The sequence below is a fragment of the Mixophyes fleayi genome, chromosome 5 (assembly GCF_038048845.1).
Source record: "Mixophyes fleayi isolate aMixFle1 chromosome 5, aMixFle1.hap1, whole genome shotgun sequence".
In the NCBI taxonomy this organism is placed as follows: domain Eukaryota; kingdom Metazoa; phylum Chordata; class Amphibia; order Anura; family Limnodynastidae; genus Mixophyes; species Mixophyes fleayi.
In genome coordinates, this window is record NC_134406.1 from 65499012 (window position 1) to 65518165 (window position 19154).

At 38.2% G+C, this 19154-nt stretch overlaps 1 protein-coding gene across 1 annotated transcript in view; it reads left to right on the top strand.

Annotated features, from left to right (window-relative positions):
* KCNH8 (potassium voltage-gated channel subfamily H member 8) overlaps positions 1-19154 on the top strand; it is a 325816-nt gene that overhangs the window by 289925 nt on the left and 16737 nt on the right. Inside the window, exons 13-14 of the mRNA XM_075212321.1 lie at positions 5547-5887; positions 13714-13820. Of these exons, the coding sequence (XP_075068422.1) occupies positions 5547-5887; positions 13714-13820 (448 nt within the window). The remainder of the gene's footprint in view (positions 1-5546; positions 5888-13713; positions 13821-19154) is intronic.

The following is a 19154-nucleotide window of genomic DNA, read 5'->3' on the forward strand; positions in this document are numbered from 1 at the left end:
GTATACGGTGATGTGCCATAAGGCCACATCTCCTACTGCCTTCATTGTAAAACTATCAAATTCCATTCACTTACATTCCCATAACATTTTTCATACCACCACTTCTAAATTTCCACTTTGACTACTGAGCTACATAATAATAAATCTTACTAGTTCATCTTTTAAATTCTACTCATATAAATCAACTTTACCCTTAATCCACTTATCTTCCATGCACATGTGTACAATAAATGACTACCTGCTATACATATGCATGTTTAGTATACTTCCACCTAGTGTATGCACCAACCCATAACTACCACATGCTCCTTACATGCTTTGCACACAAATCACACATACACTACACAAACAATGGATACTCATAACCATATACATGCACATCTTTTACATCATTAAAATTTCTAATACCGTCACTTCTAAATTTCCATTTTTACCACTGTCCATAATAATACCAATGAAATAAAGCATAGTGGCTCAATTTCTCAATAAATCTGTACAAGTGCCCCCATTATTCAATGAAAACATGTTAATGCCCTTGTTTATTAAATAAGTAATGCATGTTTCTTAAATAAGTAAATCATACCCCCATTACCTAAATAAATAAATAAATGGTGCCCCTGATTCTTAAATAAATGATGATTCTGTAAAATAAATAATATGGACCCTCACATTTCTTTGTAGTGTAATGATATTAACACCTTTGCCACTGAGCCCATGTTGGCACTTTTTGGGCTTGTCACATTCCATCAGCAAATACTTTGTTTTTACAAACAAATTATACCTTGTTTTTTTAATATTAGAAAATACCATTAGTTTGCCTATACTTCCTGTAATTGCAAAACATCGAGCCAAAATGGCCAAACAAGTGTTTTTTTTTTAAATTGAAATTGCAAGAAAGTTAACTAATAACAAATGTGTCTATTTTTGTCTAAACACCACCAAGTAATACTTTGTCTTTCTTGCTTTGGCATCAATCTACCTTTCCAAAAAAGCAAAAGGCAGGATTATACACATAGTTTTCATAATAAAACTGCACTTGAAAATGATAAAGCATGTTTTTGCTAGTTTGCATAGTCTTGAATGAAATGCCTAGAAGATGTGTAGGAACAATATGGGTAGCCAAAAAAGGCATACTGTTTTAAAAACTAGACAACCTATCACATCACATGAGGTTACCACTGAGTTTATTGAAGCTAGGATGAGGACATGTGGTCATTATAACACCAGTCTCTGAATTCATAACACTTAGTTTAGTGTAGGGTTTTATTGTTTGGTGATTACAAGTCATTAACCACTAAACTGGCACCTTATTTGAAAGAGGGAACTACCCTCTAGTAAATGCCCCTGAGTCTCTAGGTGCCAGGAAGATGACATTTGTGCATTACAATACCCCTCTTTCATCCTGGGCTCCTTAATATTTTTTGTAGTGTATGGTGTTATTGTTTGGTGATCACCAGATAATAACTTAAAGGGGTACCTAATTTGAAAGTGAAACTTCCCTCTTTAAAACAAAGGTGCCCCTGAGTTTCTTTGTTTCCTAGGAAGGGAAGATAGAGCACTTTTAGTGCCTAAATGATCTCTTCCGTCTATAATGGGTGCGCTAGTTGAGGAAAGGGGCCACTATATTTTTTGATCATGTAGACATTTTAACATGATTTTGTAGTTCCCTATCAAGAACTGGCCAGTTCCTCTCCCCATCTTTCAGAGAACCTGTCCTGACGCTGAGTAGCACTGGCTGTTACAGAATACGAGGGAGGGCTTTTTTAACATTATTTTTATTTTTTAAAGTAATAACAAGCAAGATAGCTCAAACAGCATTTTCTGGTTTGCCTAATTGCAGCTTGATAAGTTTCATGCTTTATATTCTTAGCACGTTAAAAATAGGGATATCAATTTGTAATGTGGAGCTATATAAATTGTCGATTTTCCATCAGTTTTGTCTTTAGTAAATCTGGGAGTTTAAAAACTGCCCCCCAAAAATATGGTAGAATAGAGGCAGTTTCACAAAATTTCTCCCTATGTCCCCAAGATCCAACTGTTCACTTTTTATTAGCTGAAACAATGCTACCCAGATTTCATATCAGTTATTGACTAAAGAGAGGTTTTAGGGGGCCTAAAGATGTCAGCAGTAATGACATCTATTGTTCCCAGCTAATTATCTAAATGTGCATGGACCACAATGGGGTACATGGATTACATGGAGGTACTTTTCAGCCCATAATTCAGGGAATCGCCCATCTCTAAGTGCTATGATTTCTAAAATCTAAAGATCTATGAATGGCAATTGATGCATCAAGCTTGAAAGGATCACTGTGAGCAATATTGTCATTTGGAGAATAGAAATGTTAACAACTGCATATGTCTTGTGACAGGAATAGTTGCCAAATCTAATGGACTTATGTGAAGATGGGGGACCTGTTTTTAGCACTTGCCACCAACATCCACTAGAAAGTGCAGAGCTTTTATGTAAACCATGAATAACTACATACAAGGTTTTGTGCACAGAGTTACATAGGATAGAAAAGGAGGTCACAATAAGAACCAAAAATAAAGCTTGTAACATTGGCCTAATGCAGAATATACAACAGAATACGTGACAAAATATGCAATAGATCTGTTCAGAGCTTTGGGTAAGAAAAATAGGTATCAAGGATACATCAGTCGTGAACAATATATATGAGATCATCAGCAAAGTGGATATATAATATATGGCATAAATAAAAGGAACATACACAAGAGTGTTGTAATGTGTCTGCTTATGGCTGTGATATTTTTACTCTATTGGCCGAATTACTGCCAAAGGCAGTGATATAGCTATTGGCAACTATATATTACACAAAAACAACCATACCTCCTATCTGTCTCAAATAGTGGACCTCAAAAAAAGCAGAGTTTATGTGAAATGGGTGGAGTTTTATCTAAAATCGAGCTTTTTGGGGGATGATCTGGGTGGGGTTTGGGAGGATCAGGGCAGGCTTGTTTTGTCTTAATTCTGCATGTCTCAATGTTGGGAGGTATGGTATTGTAAGTCATATACTACATAGAGACACCCCCACTGAGAGGGGAATAAGTTAGGGAATTTAGACTGTTAGCCCCAATGGGGTAGGGACTGATGGGAGTGAGTTCTCTGTACAGCGCTGCGGAATTAGTGGTGCTATATAAATAAATGGTGACGATGATGATATATTGCACAGAAATATCCACCAATTCCACTCTATATATAATATACAGAGATCCCCCAATTGACAGACATATGTTGCACAGGAATCCATCTAAATTACTGCCCAATTGTTACACAGAGATCTTCTCAAATTGCTGGTCATGTATTACACAGGGACATCTGCCCACACTTTTAGTCTCTAACCTTTGCCAATCCCTTCACTCGAACTTGCATAGCATCTCCCAACACTTCTGCAAAGTCAAGAGTGTCTAGGTGATTCAAGGCTATGCATATCGTTAAATTACCAGGAACCCAAAAGGCAGATGAGGTGCAGGGATGTCATTATATCATGGGGGTGCTATTGTCTAAAATAAAAGTATGTATTTGTTTTCTGTCTGTATGGACAACTCAACAGTCATAGTCCTTCAGTGCTTTTAAACATTTTACATTTATACCATTGACTTAGAAGATATGACATGGCGGAGGATGGGGGTGGGCAAGAATATTGCAATGAGGGCATAATTACAAACTTTCATAGAACTCTGGATATGTTATTTGAATTAGTATGATCCATTTCCAAATTACAGTTAATGGAAAAGACAATAATAGGCCTCATGATGAGAAAATAAAAACTATTCTATATTTACTATGTTAATAATGTTATTTAAAGTATGTCCATTTTCCGACATTATGCACCCATTTTTCCATAATACACCTTTTTATGGAGTAGGGAACCCATTAGTAGGAAAAAGCTGTTGATTTCATATTAAATTTTTGCTCAATACATGTTCATACAAAATGTAGGATGTAGAATACTTATATTTGGTGGGATAGTATAGACCAGGCTTGGCTAACCTGTGGCACTCCAGGTGTTGTGAAACTACAAGCCCCAGCATGCTTTGCCAATATATAGCAGCTTATTGTTGGAAGGGTATGCTGGGACTTGTAGTTTCACGACACCTGGAGTGCCACAGGTTATCTAAGCCAGCTATAGACCTTTTTAGCCACATGAAAATGACTTATTTTTCATCACCTTAAAGGTGGAGGTAATTAAAACGCTGCCACTACTTTCAATGTATTTCACAAAAATATACATATTTCACAAAATGCTATTATTATAATGTGCTTCTAAAGAACACGCCACTTACATACAGTGGAGGTCACCATTTTGTGGTCCGAGTCAATATTAATTTGAATGCAGCTTTTCAATTCACTCTGAACCAATACCTCATGAATACTGATCATGCAGTGCCTCAGTGAGGTCACTGATTTCTTGTGAGATCATTGGCTGAATGTTAAAGAATATTTGTTCATCCCACAAAATGTCTGTCAATATTGTTTGTAGGTAACTGGTGCATTTTATCATGGGGAGTTTCTAACATTGTTCAAAGGGCAAATCTACATTTATACCATAGTTATTAGCATTCATCTCTCTAGGGCAAGTTAGAGAATGAAAGTAAACATCTGATTTGTTGATTTGGTTGTAGTGCAGATTTGCACCTTTGAGCAAAGTTAGTAAATATCTTTCATTATGGTTGTGTTGTTCATGTACTTGTGTGTCATACAAACAGTGGAGAAGACCATATATAATTTCAAATATTATAAAATATTTTAGAACACCATAATTCTTACATGTATGTTAGAAAATGTAACAAAATTCTCTTTCAGATACATTAACTTCATTTTTCTTTTAGTTGTTTTAAATAAAAATGTGTTAAATAAAATAGAGTTTCATCATGTATTAAATGGCAGTATCAGCCTACACAAAGGTTACTCTTAAAGAAACTCACATCTTCTATACTTATATGGATACATTACTCAAAGTGAGACACAGTGATATAATCAGCCAATAATTATTAATGGATTCTCATTTTATTTCTGGGAATACAGCCAAGAGAACCATTGTCACAATGTTGACCCTTTTTAGTTAAGTAAAGCAGTTGAGTTCCTTCAGATATCAGTACAAGCTGACTGAAGAACTTTCTGCTTTTTGTCCCTTAATGACTCTAACCCCATTTGTCCCTCATACCGATAGCAGAATTTGATATATGCTACAATAAAGGTAGTGTGCTAAAGGCTAAGTGTACAAAATTGAAGAAATAACTTCTAAAAAACAATGCTGGCTAGTAATCAGTGGAATGTATCAGGAAAGTAATAAACTTATGATGTATATGTTATTCTTTATATTTCCTGAATTGTAACAGTGTTCCAATATTAATATAATTTATGTAACAAATCATACATTTAATTGGCAATACTGTTTCACTTAGCTGCCGTGTCAACTTAAGATGTTATGATATTAACCTTTATATATTAACATGACTGTAAACCACAGAAAAAATTTAATTTAAGTCAAGTTTAACATGCTAAATTTGGGTTGTTTTAGACAGAACCCAGGGGAAATGGCAGCATAAATAAAAGACTATCGTTCATTGTGGAAGATGATGATGATGACACAGGGGAAGAAGAGCCTTCGTCTCCGTCGCCAATACGTACAAGGAATACAACCTCTAAATACAAAAAATCTACAAATAGCTCACTGGGGATCAATTTGAAACCATTCTCTGGAAATGCTCCATTTAAGTCACCAATGAAATCTTCTAATCTAAACTCTGCAAAGACGAGGCAGGAGAACGAATCCCACATTAACAGCAGAAGAAGGGAAAAGAATTTAATGCTTCACCTTCCAACAGTCACGAGCCTTGGACCACCCGATTTAAGTCCCAGGTGTGTAGTATCATTTATTTAAATTCACCCCTAAATTTTGTAAACATGTTAAATAAAAACGGCAGTTTATCAATGCTGATGTTGGGCAAATGACATGGTAGAGAGGGTGGGCAAGTATGCAGAGTAACTCTAAATCTCCCTCTAGAAGACTTTTTGAAAAACTATTTGTGTTGAACTTAATGGCAAGGTACTAATAGGAAAAAGGGATGACAATGAGAAGCAAAGTTAAATATTCATGTTATTGCAAAGATCTAATATGTGAATTCATATATTTTATGAATAATCAGCATAGTTTTCTTGTTAATGGTGGGACAGGGACAATATAAGGAAAGATAGATATAAGGGGCCTGAGTCAATAAGGAGATCAAAACAAAATAAAGGAGTAACTATGCACTTTGGCAAAACCATGCTGCAATGGAGGGGGAGATCAATTTAAAATGTGGGAACAGATTTATAGCTGGGGTAGAGCATGTCCTAGATCAACTTTACATTTCAATGTTAAACTAAAGCTATCAAGTATTTATGTGCTACATGAAACAACATCCAGTTTTTCCTCATATGCAAAAATATAAACTAATTTGCACCACTTATATTATAACATGGTTTGTCCAGGATCAATTAATTTTTTTTTGCTTTGCTCTCCTTAATGACTGAGGCCCAGGGTCAGGGGCAGGCTGGACTGGGGAGCAGGGGGGAATCTGTCCCTCGGGCCAGTCCCATAGTGGGCTATTTTGGGCAGGGTCACTGGGCACCTGTATTTTTTTCCTTTAAAATGTCACTAATAAGCTGCAGAGTTGCCCCCTTGGCAAAAATTTGCCAACCCTCCCTTGCCCAGGGTCTTTGTAAGGTTCCATGCAGTGATAGAAAGTGTTAGATAAAAGCATTCAACATTGCCCATTTTGTGTTGAGTGGTTTTGTGTAAATCTCATCTCTATGTTTATTTGTGTGTGATCATAAAGCATTCTAGTCACACATCAATTTTTGTATTAAAAGTGATTTTCAAGTTGCTGTTTGTAGTAGGGATGACTGTTTCATTGAAACTCCTAAATGTTGAAGAAGCCTTGGGGGTATATTTACTAAACTGTGGGTTTTAAAAATGATGTGGCCTATAGCAACCAATCAGATTCTAGCTTTCATTTATTTAGTGCATTCTACAAAATGACAACTAGAATCTGATTGGTTGCTATAGGCAACATCTCCACTTTTTCAAACCCGCAGTTTAGTAAATATAGCCTTTGAACTTGGTTTTCCATATGGAAAACCAAGCTTTTCTGTCAATAATGTTAGGATGCGTGTGTTGTTATTTATTCATGTATCCATACAGTGTTCTACCTGGCTGCTGCTAATGTCATAAGAAGTACTACTACTAAATTAACACAAGGATCAGAGCAGCACCATTTACAGCAAACATGTATAGAGAAATGATATATAACTTTTTCTACAGAGGTTATCTGCCTGGTGTGTGAATATATAATAAGACAAGCCAATGTGTTATAAGCCAAAGTGTATTCAGAAATTCTAAATACTAAATAAATAAATTGAGAAAGATCAACTTACCCAGATAATAAAATCTATTTATTAGTAAGAACATATATTACAAGAGGATGCTAATACATAGATATGAGATCTTTGTATGGTATATAAACGTGCAAATATCATTGTGGATATCTGAAGGTGTGGAAAGTATGTTAACCATTGTATAATATCTATTTTCATCTCTTGAGTAGGATGGGTTAGAATATTTAGACCCTAGTGAATATGTGTGTGATAGGGAATTTAGAATGTAAGCCCCAATGGGGCAGGAACTGATGTAAATGATTACATATTATCTGTACAGTGCTCCGCAATATGATTGGTGTTACCTAAATGAACAATAATAATAATGATGATAAAAATGCCATACTTCACAGTAAGTATTAGTAAATGAAAAGAGCAATGCTACACATTTATATGAATAGACAGTGTAGTGAAAGATTGAATTGTGCTCCTGGTAATGTCAATTATCAATTTAAAGTAAAGTCCTTAGTACATAAAGTTCAATTGGATATCCTGATGTTATCAATAGAAAGCTGGAAGTATTAAACTGATGATATCCTAATATTCAAAAGTATTCTTTTAGATCTAAATGCCCAACATTCTCCTTGTTGCTGTAGTTCTTCCTAACACAGATATATTTCCACAATGATTGAGAATTTTTAAACTTACATATCCACTCTGTCCAATAGTATATACCTCCAAAAAAAATGAGGAACATATTATACTTACACTGGATCAGTTATGGACTATGGACTTTACATTAAATGATCAAAGACTTTATTGGGACACTACCAGGCTCACGGTTTAATCTTTCACTACACTGTCTATTCATATAAAAGTGTTGCGCTGCTCTTTTCCTTTACTTTTTGTTCCATTGGAGCTCGGACAGTCCATGATTAGCAGCCTCTTAAGTCAAGAACACACTAACTAACTCATAAGAAATACTAGAGTGCACCTATTTTTATCTACTGTTTCACAGCAGGTATGTTCTCTTTGCACAAAACATATCTTTTACAATTGAGGCAAAAAAGTTCAACCTTCGACCGTAACACATTTTCCACACATGCTTTGGGGTAATTGAATGTTTTCTTTTGTGCAAAATGTAGACAGGCTTGAATGTTCCTTTTTTTGGGGAGAAATTGATTCCTTCTTGCCTCCCTACCCCATAGCATAGACATATGCAGAATACAAGAGATTGCTGTCACATGCAAGGAGTAAACAGTTCTTGCCAGAAATTCCTGCAGCTCCTTTTTAGTGATGCCATAAGTCTCTTATTACCTTCATGATGCGTATTCTCCTTATCCTGTCATCAAATTTGGAAGAATGTCCTGATCTTGCCAATGCTGGCAGGTGTATGTTAATTATCTTTGATGATTTTGAATGTGATTTTTTTAAGTTTACAGCTCCATTATGAAAGGGTGCGCACACTTAAGTATTTTAGTTTCACTTCTTTTTCTTCTTCATTTTTTCACTTGATCTTGTTGATTCCAAGGTCACATTAAGGGCTAGATTTACTAAGCTGCGGGTTTGAGAAAGTGGGGATGTTGCCTATGGCAACCAATCAGATTCTAGCTGTCATTTTGTAGAAGGTACTAAATAAATGAAAGCTAGAATTTGATTGGTTGCTATAGGCAACATCCCCACTTTTTCAAACCCGCAGCTTAGTAAATCTAGCCCTAAAGGTGGTAACTGATTTGACAAGACTTAACATAATTTCAGGCTTTACATCACAAACACCTGCAATTTCAATAAGGATATTTAGACTTTTACTTCCACTGTGCATTGTAACTACTTTATGTGATATAATTTTTAATTTAAAAGTTAAAATATAAAAGGTGCAGGAATAGTTCATATAACAATGTCTTTTAACACATCAGCCCAGACAGAAGGCTAGAGACTGCTTGTGGTTAAGTTTCCTGTTGCTCTCTAAACCCCAATGTGCATGATGCTCCCTCATCTTTCCTGGAAGTGGTGATTCCATTCTATTGTGAGTTTTCCTCCTTGGGTTCTCAAATGAGGTTCCAGATCAATGACTTCTTTCTAAGCATCCAATATGCAGCTCTTATGAGAAAAGTGCTCCGGTTTACAATTTAGAATGAGGGTTTGGATTTGATGAGGATGAGACTTTGCTAGAGTGGGCATTATCTATCCTGTATCTGTGAAAAAAACCTACGGTTGTGAGGTTATCAGGGATGACATTGATAAAAAAAAACTAGGGAGCCAGAACTGCCACCAAATTCTATGTTTCAATTTAATGCCTCCAATGCAGTTAATTAAAATCTGGGCATGGTTGACAACATTTGGCCTGTTGATAAATACAAGTATTCATGTTTGCTGCAATATGCTAGTGCAGGAAGGTATTTCAGAAGTAGATACCACGATGAGATGGAAGTTGCATCTTCCTACACAACAATAATTGCTACGAGTATTTTCATCTGTGGAATTTAGGGAATCTGCTACATTACTGCTTGTTAAGGTCTGGGAAACAGTGACACTATGATCAATGACTATGCATTTATGAAAGCCTTGTCTCTCCATTCTAACCCTATTTATATTATTAAAGGCCAATTGGCCAACTGCTCCTGCTTGTCAGCTTTCCCCTCAGTCAGCACATAACGTGTCTTTCTATAAAATGATTACCAATTACATTATACATTATATTACATTATACATTATACATTACATTACATTATTTTTCATCATTATAGCACAGCTGCTTGATACAATTCATTAAACATGTGGCATACCAGGATCCTTACAATTCACTTATCTATAGTAAGATTTACTTCAAAGTATTCCATATCTTTAAAAATTAGCTGATGAAATTGTTCTCTCTGCCCAAGAAACTGCATTAAAATGTTGAAGAAGGTTTCAAACAACACTTGATAGGACAGGTGCTGAGCTTTGTACATTCCACTCTCTTTGACTCACTTGCACATTACAACTTTTATTTAAACTCTCCAGACTCTGGGTCCTACAGCGATCAGTGGCACCGATGAGCGGTGGAAGGCTGTTTAGTCACGCCAGAGCCTCGATAATGCTATTTGGATAGGAAATGTAAAAATAAAAAATAAATTGTTACTGCATTTCTCCTTTAATATACATAGATTGTCACAATCTTCCTACAAAACCTACCAGTGCCAAACATATGCAAGGAACAATATTCAAAATTAGGTACTGTGGCTGGACCACTTCTAAATAATAGCTGACAGTGGCGACAGCAGCAAAAGAAAGGGGGCGGAGGCAAGGCAAACCCGGCCGGTCCCCAGCAACACCGCAGACAGGGTGGCATAGAAGGTCCATCCTGTCACAAGTACATTTAATAAAGTTTGTAGAAATATTTTAAAAGATCATGTAATTAAATGCAATCATCATTATTATTGGTAGGACATTTGGGAGGTATAACTTTTTTTTCTTCCATGTTTAATTGTACAGTTGACATCTTGCTTAATTTAACTCACATTAACATCAAAACCAACATGGAAAAACAACTAATAATATTGCCATTTTATCTGTGTTGCCCTTTATTTTGTCAAGATGCAGAAAACAGAGAAGCTATAGATTGCAAGCTGGTCCGTCTTTTCTCTTTGTCTGTTTGTTAATGCCCAGTATTGTTTTATATCTGTGCTTGTTCTGAATTGTCAAGCACTGAGGAGTATGTTGGTGCTATATAAATACATTTTAATAACTAAATTAATAAGAAACTGACCTGGATTTTCTGCTGTAGGCACTCATCGTCCTCAAATGATTGACAACTTTCACAAATAAAAGGCAATGCAAGAATGTCAGCTAAACTAAAATAGAATCAGCAAGGGAGATTCATTTGTCTCCGTATAAAATACGATACCATATATCATAGTGAGACAACCTTGCTGGGTTTCCACATGTGGATTTTACTGTATGTGCAATTATTCCATTTACACAGTATTATAGATTGTATAGAAGTCACTATAGAAGTCAAATTAAACATATGAACACTTTTATGTTATATACTTTATACCTGCACGCACAGCCAAATATCTTTATAACGACAAATAAGCAAATTCTATAGTACAAACTGCCGCACGTTAATTCACTGCCTCAGGCTTCAAAATAATGACATTGTCAGCAAATCATGGAGTACACTCATGCTTGTTAAATGATATGCTCAGTTCCCCATAGTTGGAGATGACAGCTCATTGAAAGATGACAATATTTGCAATTACCGTCATTCAGTGTCTTTTTATTTTGGTTGCTTATAGTAGAGAATTTTGGGCTGTGTTAAAAATAATAATAATAATAATAATAATAATTAATAATTAAAGGATAGATTACACTTCTATCACTGAGTTCCATATTTAATAATGTTATTTGCGTTATTAAATAATGGTTCAGAAATTTGGAACAAAGAGGGCTCATGTCCAAATATAGAATTGGAGATCTGCCAACTCACTAGGTTTCACTGTGTGACACATGGTTTGGGGATGATGCCATATGGTAACACAGTGACTGGAACTCATCACACAGTCAGCTGGGGACACCACAGTAGAATTTTTGTATCAGCTAGTTTCATTGTATCTGAGCTTTTGCATTCACATCTGGGAATAACAAAAAATATGTTTTCATTTTGAAAAATGTTACCTGTTCAAGCACACTGGTGTAAATGTATGCCATGGTGTACTGTGCTTCCATTTACATCCCAAAAACAGACTATGTACCAGATAAGAACCATTATCTGGCTGACAGATGACCACTAAACAGTATTCTATATAGAACATTGCATAGGCGATGCATCATATTTCTTTGGTTTTCTATGGAAATCTTGGTGACATATTAGTTAGTTTTCTATAGAGGAGGGAGAGTCCCTGGGAATATAAAATTTATTAACCCTCATTACTAGCCCAAATATGTGATAAAGTACACATTTTTGGCATCTTTATAAACAGTATAATACGTTAAGATATTTTTGTGTGATCCGAAACTATGACTATTCGTCTTTTTTTCCGTAAAATGTCCAAATGAAGAGGGGTATTTATTCCAATATGCTGCCAAAAGAACGTTAAATTTGTCAAAAAAATAACCTAGAGGTTGACTACAAAATTACAAAATTATTCCCAGGAAACCAATGCATGGGGAAATGTAAAAATTGGTCTCTTCATATAGAAATATACACATCTGGTCATTAAGGGCTTAATGTTTTAGAGGTCATCATCATCATCATCATCATCATCATCTCTAGCTATTTATATAGCACCACTCTTTCACATCAGTCCCTGCCCCATTGGAGCTTACAGTCTAAATTCCCTAATATACATACACACAGACTAAGGTCAATTTGATAGCAGCCAATTAACCTACCAGTATGTTTTTGGAGTGTGGGAGGAAACAGAAGCACCTGGTGGAAACCCACGCAAACACAAGGAGAACATACAAACTCCACACAGATAAGGCCATGGTTGTGAATCAAACCTATGACCCCAGTGCTGTGAGGCAGAAGTGCTAACCACCATTTCACTGCAATAGACTTTACTCCATGTGTAGGAATAAGAATCATAGACTTCTCAAAATGTACTGTACATGTAAAAGTTATCATACCATGGTAGAACCATTGTATTCGCATCATGCAATGTGCTTCAATAATATTATAGATTGGATATCTGCACAGAAAAATGTTTAATCAGCATTTAAAGTGATCTTAAATATCTTTTACTTCTAGTACGCTCCTGAAAGTCCCACATATGTATTGTTGAATGGTGTTAGCACCCTTCTTATATAAAGAATGATAAACAGGAGCCCTACTAGCCGATTAATAGCATAATGTGTATCTTTCATTTGCAGATGAATCTCTATTTATTGACCAACATATTACATGTCTTCCTATTTTGTGGCTATATAATAATTTTTAAAACATAACGTGTGGTACTTCAAAGACTAAAAATTACACATATTTATAGGACAGGATGAGATAATTTATCTGGATTTCTGATGTTCGATAACAATGTAATGTACAAAGACACAGTCATCAAGTGTCTCTGGACAGCCACTGTGAGGAGCACTGCAAAACAATTTAATTAGAAGGAGAATGACAGAGGCATTTTTAAATGTAATTTATGGTGTTGCAAATTACAGGTAGCCTTGTATTTGGAAATTTCTGTGCAATAGATCCCATACCTGTATACCTGTCAAATTGTTTATTTACAGTATTCGATACACTTGTGACATTACATTAAAATCTTGTATTATTAGCAGTATTCTTTATATTGTCCACTACATACCTGAGATAATCAATAATAATATTTTACATTTAACAGAGTTGTTGATGGGATTGAAGATAATAGCGGTAATGAAGAAGGTCAAGCATTTGACTTTGAGGCTTATCAGATGAGACAACAAGCGAGATTATGTCAAACCGTTGGAGGTACTGTTTGTTTAACCATTTCTCTTTTGGTAATACAGATGGCTTAACCCTTACATTGTGCTACAGTATAATCCAACATCAAGGTTTATCTTGGTTCACATAATGCAAAAGATGGCTAATTATGCTGCCAATACAGAAGAAGATTTAGCTGTTCCACCGGTTCACGGAACAGTCTAATCTGTGACCACCTTGGCCACACACATGGTGGACCATATTGTACAGATCTGCAGCTATCTGTAAACATGAAGATCATGATCATTGGTCAATCAGACTTACCAATCGGACAGAACAGAATGATAAACAAAAAAATACCCAGGTTCAATACACAGTGTGTGGCCAGCATTAAAAACAACATATTAAGTATAAGTGCATGTTATAAACACAGCTCAAAGCACAGATCCTTTTATTTCATAAAGTGTGATGCCACAAATTGCATCACCATGATCCCACCCTTACTGTGCAATTCTGTAATTCATGTCATCGGGCACTTGAAGGGAGAGGGGAGGACAAGATCCTGGCCACATCTGAAAAGAGGTAACATAAAAGATCAATGTGCTAGATAAAAGTACTGTGATCTATTTGGTGTGGTGTGAAAATTAAAATCGTTTTTAAATAATAAAATATTAAGATATTAAAATACATTTCTTTATAATTCACTAAAACAATGCAAATTTCAAGTTGCTATTTATATGACAGCTGTGTAAATTTTGTATATGAATGTTAAAACAGTCATTTCACTAAAGAATTATTTATGTTCCATACAAAATGAAATATCCCCATTGACATAAATTCTAATAGTGTATTTTGTAGGTAACTGTCACGGGCACTAGGAGTCTTTACCCAGGGATCACCAGGTGATAGGCTTACCAGAGCAGTATAGGTGGTAATATGGTACTCTGGTAGCAGGGTGATCACGGAACAGGAAATAGCAGATGATGAGATGCTCAGGAAAGTCTATGACTAGCAGCACTGGCAATATGGAGGTAGTAATACACGAGGAACTGTATGGACAAAGGACACGTGAAGGTAGTCAGTGGTCTGCGGTAGCAAGTTGTACCACTGCTATAGTGAGGAGGAATGTCCAACAGAAACGAGGAGGTGATGAGAGTCAGCGGTCTGCGGATAGCAAGTTGTACCGCTGTCTGAGTGAAGGAATGGAATCCAAGTGGAGGTATCCGGGGAGTCAGTGGTCTGCGTTAGCAAGTTGTACCACTGCTATGTGAGAGGATACTGGAACAGGTGAAACTGTAAACAGGAGTCAGTGGTCTGCCACTAGCAAGTTGTACTACTGAATATATATGTGAGGAGGTGCACGGGGAGAGACTGCAACACAATATATACACGGGCACCTTGACTTTGATCCACAGTAATATGCACAATATAAATGTATAAATGACTGAACAACACTGCCAATATAGAAAGTCTCTTGAAGTAATCCGGCATGAGATAACACAGTCAATGATGGCAGTAGAGTCAGCAGATAGTACACTCCAGAGGAGAACCAACACAGTCAATGATGGCAATAGACTCAGCGGATAGTACACTCCAGAGGAGAACCAACACAGTCCAGCAAGGTATGCAATACACAGCACAGTCAATGGGAAGTATGCATACCGTGGTTCAGGAGAAGGCAGTCAGACAGGAGTGCAGAGATACCTGAAGGGCAGGAGGCCAGCAGGATACAAGTCCCTGGATGGGTGAAGCAGGGGTCTAGCAGGTGCAGCGCACAGGTAGGTAGACCAGCAGGGAACACAGGAAGGCGTGGAGAGCGGATCAGCAGTAGATGGATGAGTAGCGCTGAGAAGTAACAGCAGCGGGTCTCTGCGGGAACACGGAGGTAACCAATAGCAACCAGCAGGTGCAGTAACGATGGGACACCGGAGCAGAGTTGAACTGGAACAGATGATCACGGAGAGTAGCGGGTAGCAATAGTGGCAGCAGACTCAAGGAAACACGGTAGAGTAGACAAGGACTGAAGACTGAAGCGCACAGAGGCAGCGGATAGGAATCAGCTAAACAGTCACGATGAAACACAGACGGGTTGCAGGTTGAAGACTGTAGTGCACGGAGGCAGCGGGTAGGAATCAGCTAGCAGTCACGATGATGAAACACAGACGAGTTGCAGGTTGAAGACTGTAGTGCACGGAGGCAGCGGATAGGAATCAGCCAAACAGTCACGATGATGAAACACAGACGAGTTGCAGGTTGAAGCCTGTAGTGCACGGAGGCAGCGGATAGGAATCAGCTGGCAGTCACAATCATGAACAGGTGAGTGGATGTGGTTGAAGCCTGTAATGCACGGAGGCAGCGGATAGGCATCAGCTAACAGTCCCAATGATACATGGTAGAGTTGAAGTGATTAGAAGACTGTAGTGCACGGAGGCAGCGGATAGGAATCAGCTCACAGTCACGATGATACAGTAGATGGTAGAAGTGGTATGGGAACCACAGTAGCAGAAGTGGTTTGGAAACCACAGAGGTAGAAGTGGTTTGGAAACCACAGGAATCAGCAGGGCTGAATAAACAAGGAAACACAGGAACACCTTCAGAGACTCATGGGGAATGAGACTCCAAGATCAGGCAACGTGGTGTTGACCACAGGTGCTTAATATAGGGAGGTTGCCTGATCTGCCAATTAAGTTAAAGGAACATACACTGGAGGTATAGAAAGGGCTGCGCATGCGCAGTCCCTCAGGATGGAGGACGGCCACGGTTCCTAAATGTCCGGGAAGAAGCACTCACAGTCCGGTGAGTGACAGTACCCCCCCTTTTAAAGGTGGGCACAGAACGCCTGGAACCGGGCTTGTCCGGATTTTTGGAATAAAACTTCTTCAGAAGGGCAGGAGCATTAAGATCTTCAGCTTTGATCCATGAACGCTCTTCAGGACCAAAGCCCTTCCAATGAACGAGGAAACGGAGGACTCCTCGCGAAATTTTTGCATCCAATACCTCAGTAATCTCGAAATCCTCCTCCTGATGAACTTGAACTGGCTGCGGTGCTGAGGAAGGAGTCGAGAAACGGTTGATGATGAGAGGTTTGAGCAAGGACACATGGAAGGCATTGGAGATCCGAAGATTCTTAGGAAGAAGAAGTTTAACACATACTGGATTGATAACTTGAATGATCCTATATGGACCAATAAAACGAGGGGCGAATTTCATAGATGGAACCTTCAAACGAATATTTTTGGTAGATAACCAGACACGATCTCCAATTTTTAGTGGTGGAATAGCCCGCCTCTTCTTATCTGCGAAAGACTTATATTTGTTAGATGTCTTCTTTAAACAGGTTTTGACCTGAGACCAGATATTTTTGAAGGTCTGACAAGCAGTCTCCACAGCAGGAACTTGGGTGGGCGGGAGGGCAGGAAATTCCGGAAAAGACGGATGGTGACCGTAGACCACAAAGAATGGAGTTTTGGATGATGACTCATGGTACATGTTGTTATGGGCGAATTCAGCCCAAGGGAGCAATTCTACCCAGTTGTCTTGGTTGGCTGAAGAGAACATCCTAATAAAAGTCTCAAGATCTTGATTGACTCGTTCCGTTTGTCCGTTAGATTGCGGATGGTAAGACGATGAGAGTGCTAATCGTATGCCCAAGGTTTTACAAAGGGCCCGCCAGAATCTGGAAACGAATTGTACTCCTCTATCTGACACAATCTCAGACGGACATCCATGGATGCGGAAGATTTCTTTAATGAAATGTTCAGCCAGAGTAGACGAGGAAGGTAAACCGGACAGAGGGACGAAATGAGCCATCTTCGAAAATCTGTCTACCACTACCCAAATAGTATTGTGATTCTTACTTGGTGGCAAATCAGTAACGAAATCCATACTAATATGGGTCCAAGGCTTGGACGGAATGGGTAGTGGTCGCAGCAACCCTGCTGGAGTTCTGCGGGAGGATTTGAACTGAGAACATAAATCACAGGAAGCAATAAACTCTTTGACGTCTCTCCTCATTGAAGGCCACCAGTAACTACGAGAGAGAATCTCAAAGGTCTTATGTTCACCGGCGTGTCCAGAAAAACGAGAGGCATGGAACCACGAAAGGATTTTCCTCCTCAGAGTAGGAGGCACGAGGGTCTTCCCAAATGGTAGCATTTTGGTGGATGAAGCAGCCAGAGAAATACATTTGGGGTCTAGAATAGCATGGTTGGGAACCTCTTCTACATCAGAGGACGTCACAAAAGCTCGAGATAGAGCGTCAGCTTTCTTGTTCTTAGCAGCTGGTTTGAAGGTTATAATTAATTCAAAACGGGAAAAGAAAAGAGACCATCTTGCTTGACGAGGGTTCAAGCATTGAGCAGATTGCAAATATGACAAGTTCTTATGATCCGTGAAGATCGTCACCGGATGGCGAGCTCCTTCCAACAAGTATCTCCATTCCTCTAATGCAGCTTTGATGGCCAGCAACTCCTTGTCCCCGATAGTATAGTTTTTCTCTGCGGGCAGAAGACCCCGAGAGTAGAAGGCACAAGGATGTAATTTTTGTTGCTCCGAGCGTTGGGAGAGAATAGCTCCTAAGCCCACATTAGAGGCATCTACTTCTAGGAAGAAGGGGAGTGTCACATCAGGTTGTCGCAGAATGGGAGCAGACGAGAAGGACTCTTTGAGGATTTGAAAGGCTTGGAGAGCCTCAGATGACCATTGCTTAGTATTAGCCCCTTTCCGAGTTAAGGCCACAATGGGAGATGCAATGGATGAGAAGTCTTGAATGAAGCGTCTATAGTAATTGGCAAAACCTAAAAAACGCTGGATGGCACGAAGAGTAGTTGGCTGAGGCCAATGTAGTACAGCATTTACTTTGTCTGGATCCATCTTCAGGCCAACTCCGGAAACTATATACCCCAAGAATGGAATCTGGGGTAACTCGAATGAACATTTTTCCAATTTACAGAACAATGAGTTTTTCCGTAGTCTGGAGAGGACCTCTGCCACATGTTGGTGATGAGAAGGCAGGTCCTGTGAGAAGATCAATATGTCGTCCAGGTAGACAACGACACATACATATAATAAGTCCCGAAAGATCTCATTGATGAAACCCTGGAAAACCGCGGGGGCATTACACAGCCCGAAGGGCATTACTAAATATTCGTAATGCCCATCTCTGGTGTTAAACGCGGTCTTCCATTCGTCACCGGAACGGATTCTAATTAAATTGTAGGCACCACGAAGATCCAACTTAGTAAATATCCGAGCTCCCTTGATGCGATCAAATAGCTCAGTGATCAGCGGAATGGGATACCGATTCTTGATAGTAATGGCGTTGAGTCCACGAAAATCTATACAAGGGCGTAATGATCCATCCTTCTTTTTGACGAAGAAGAA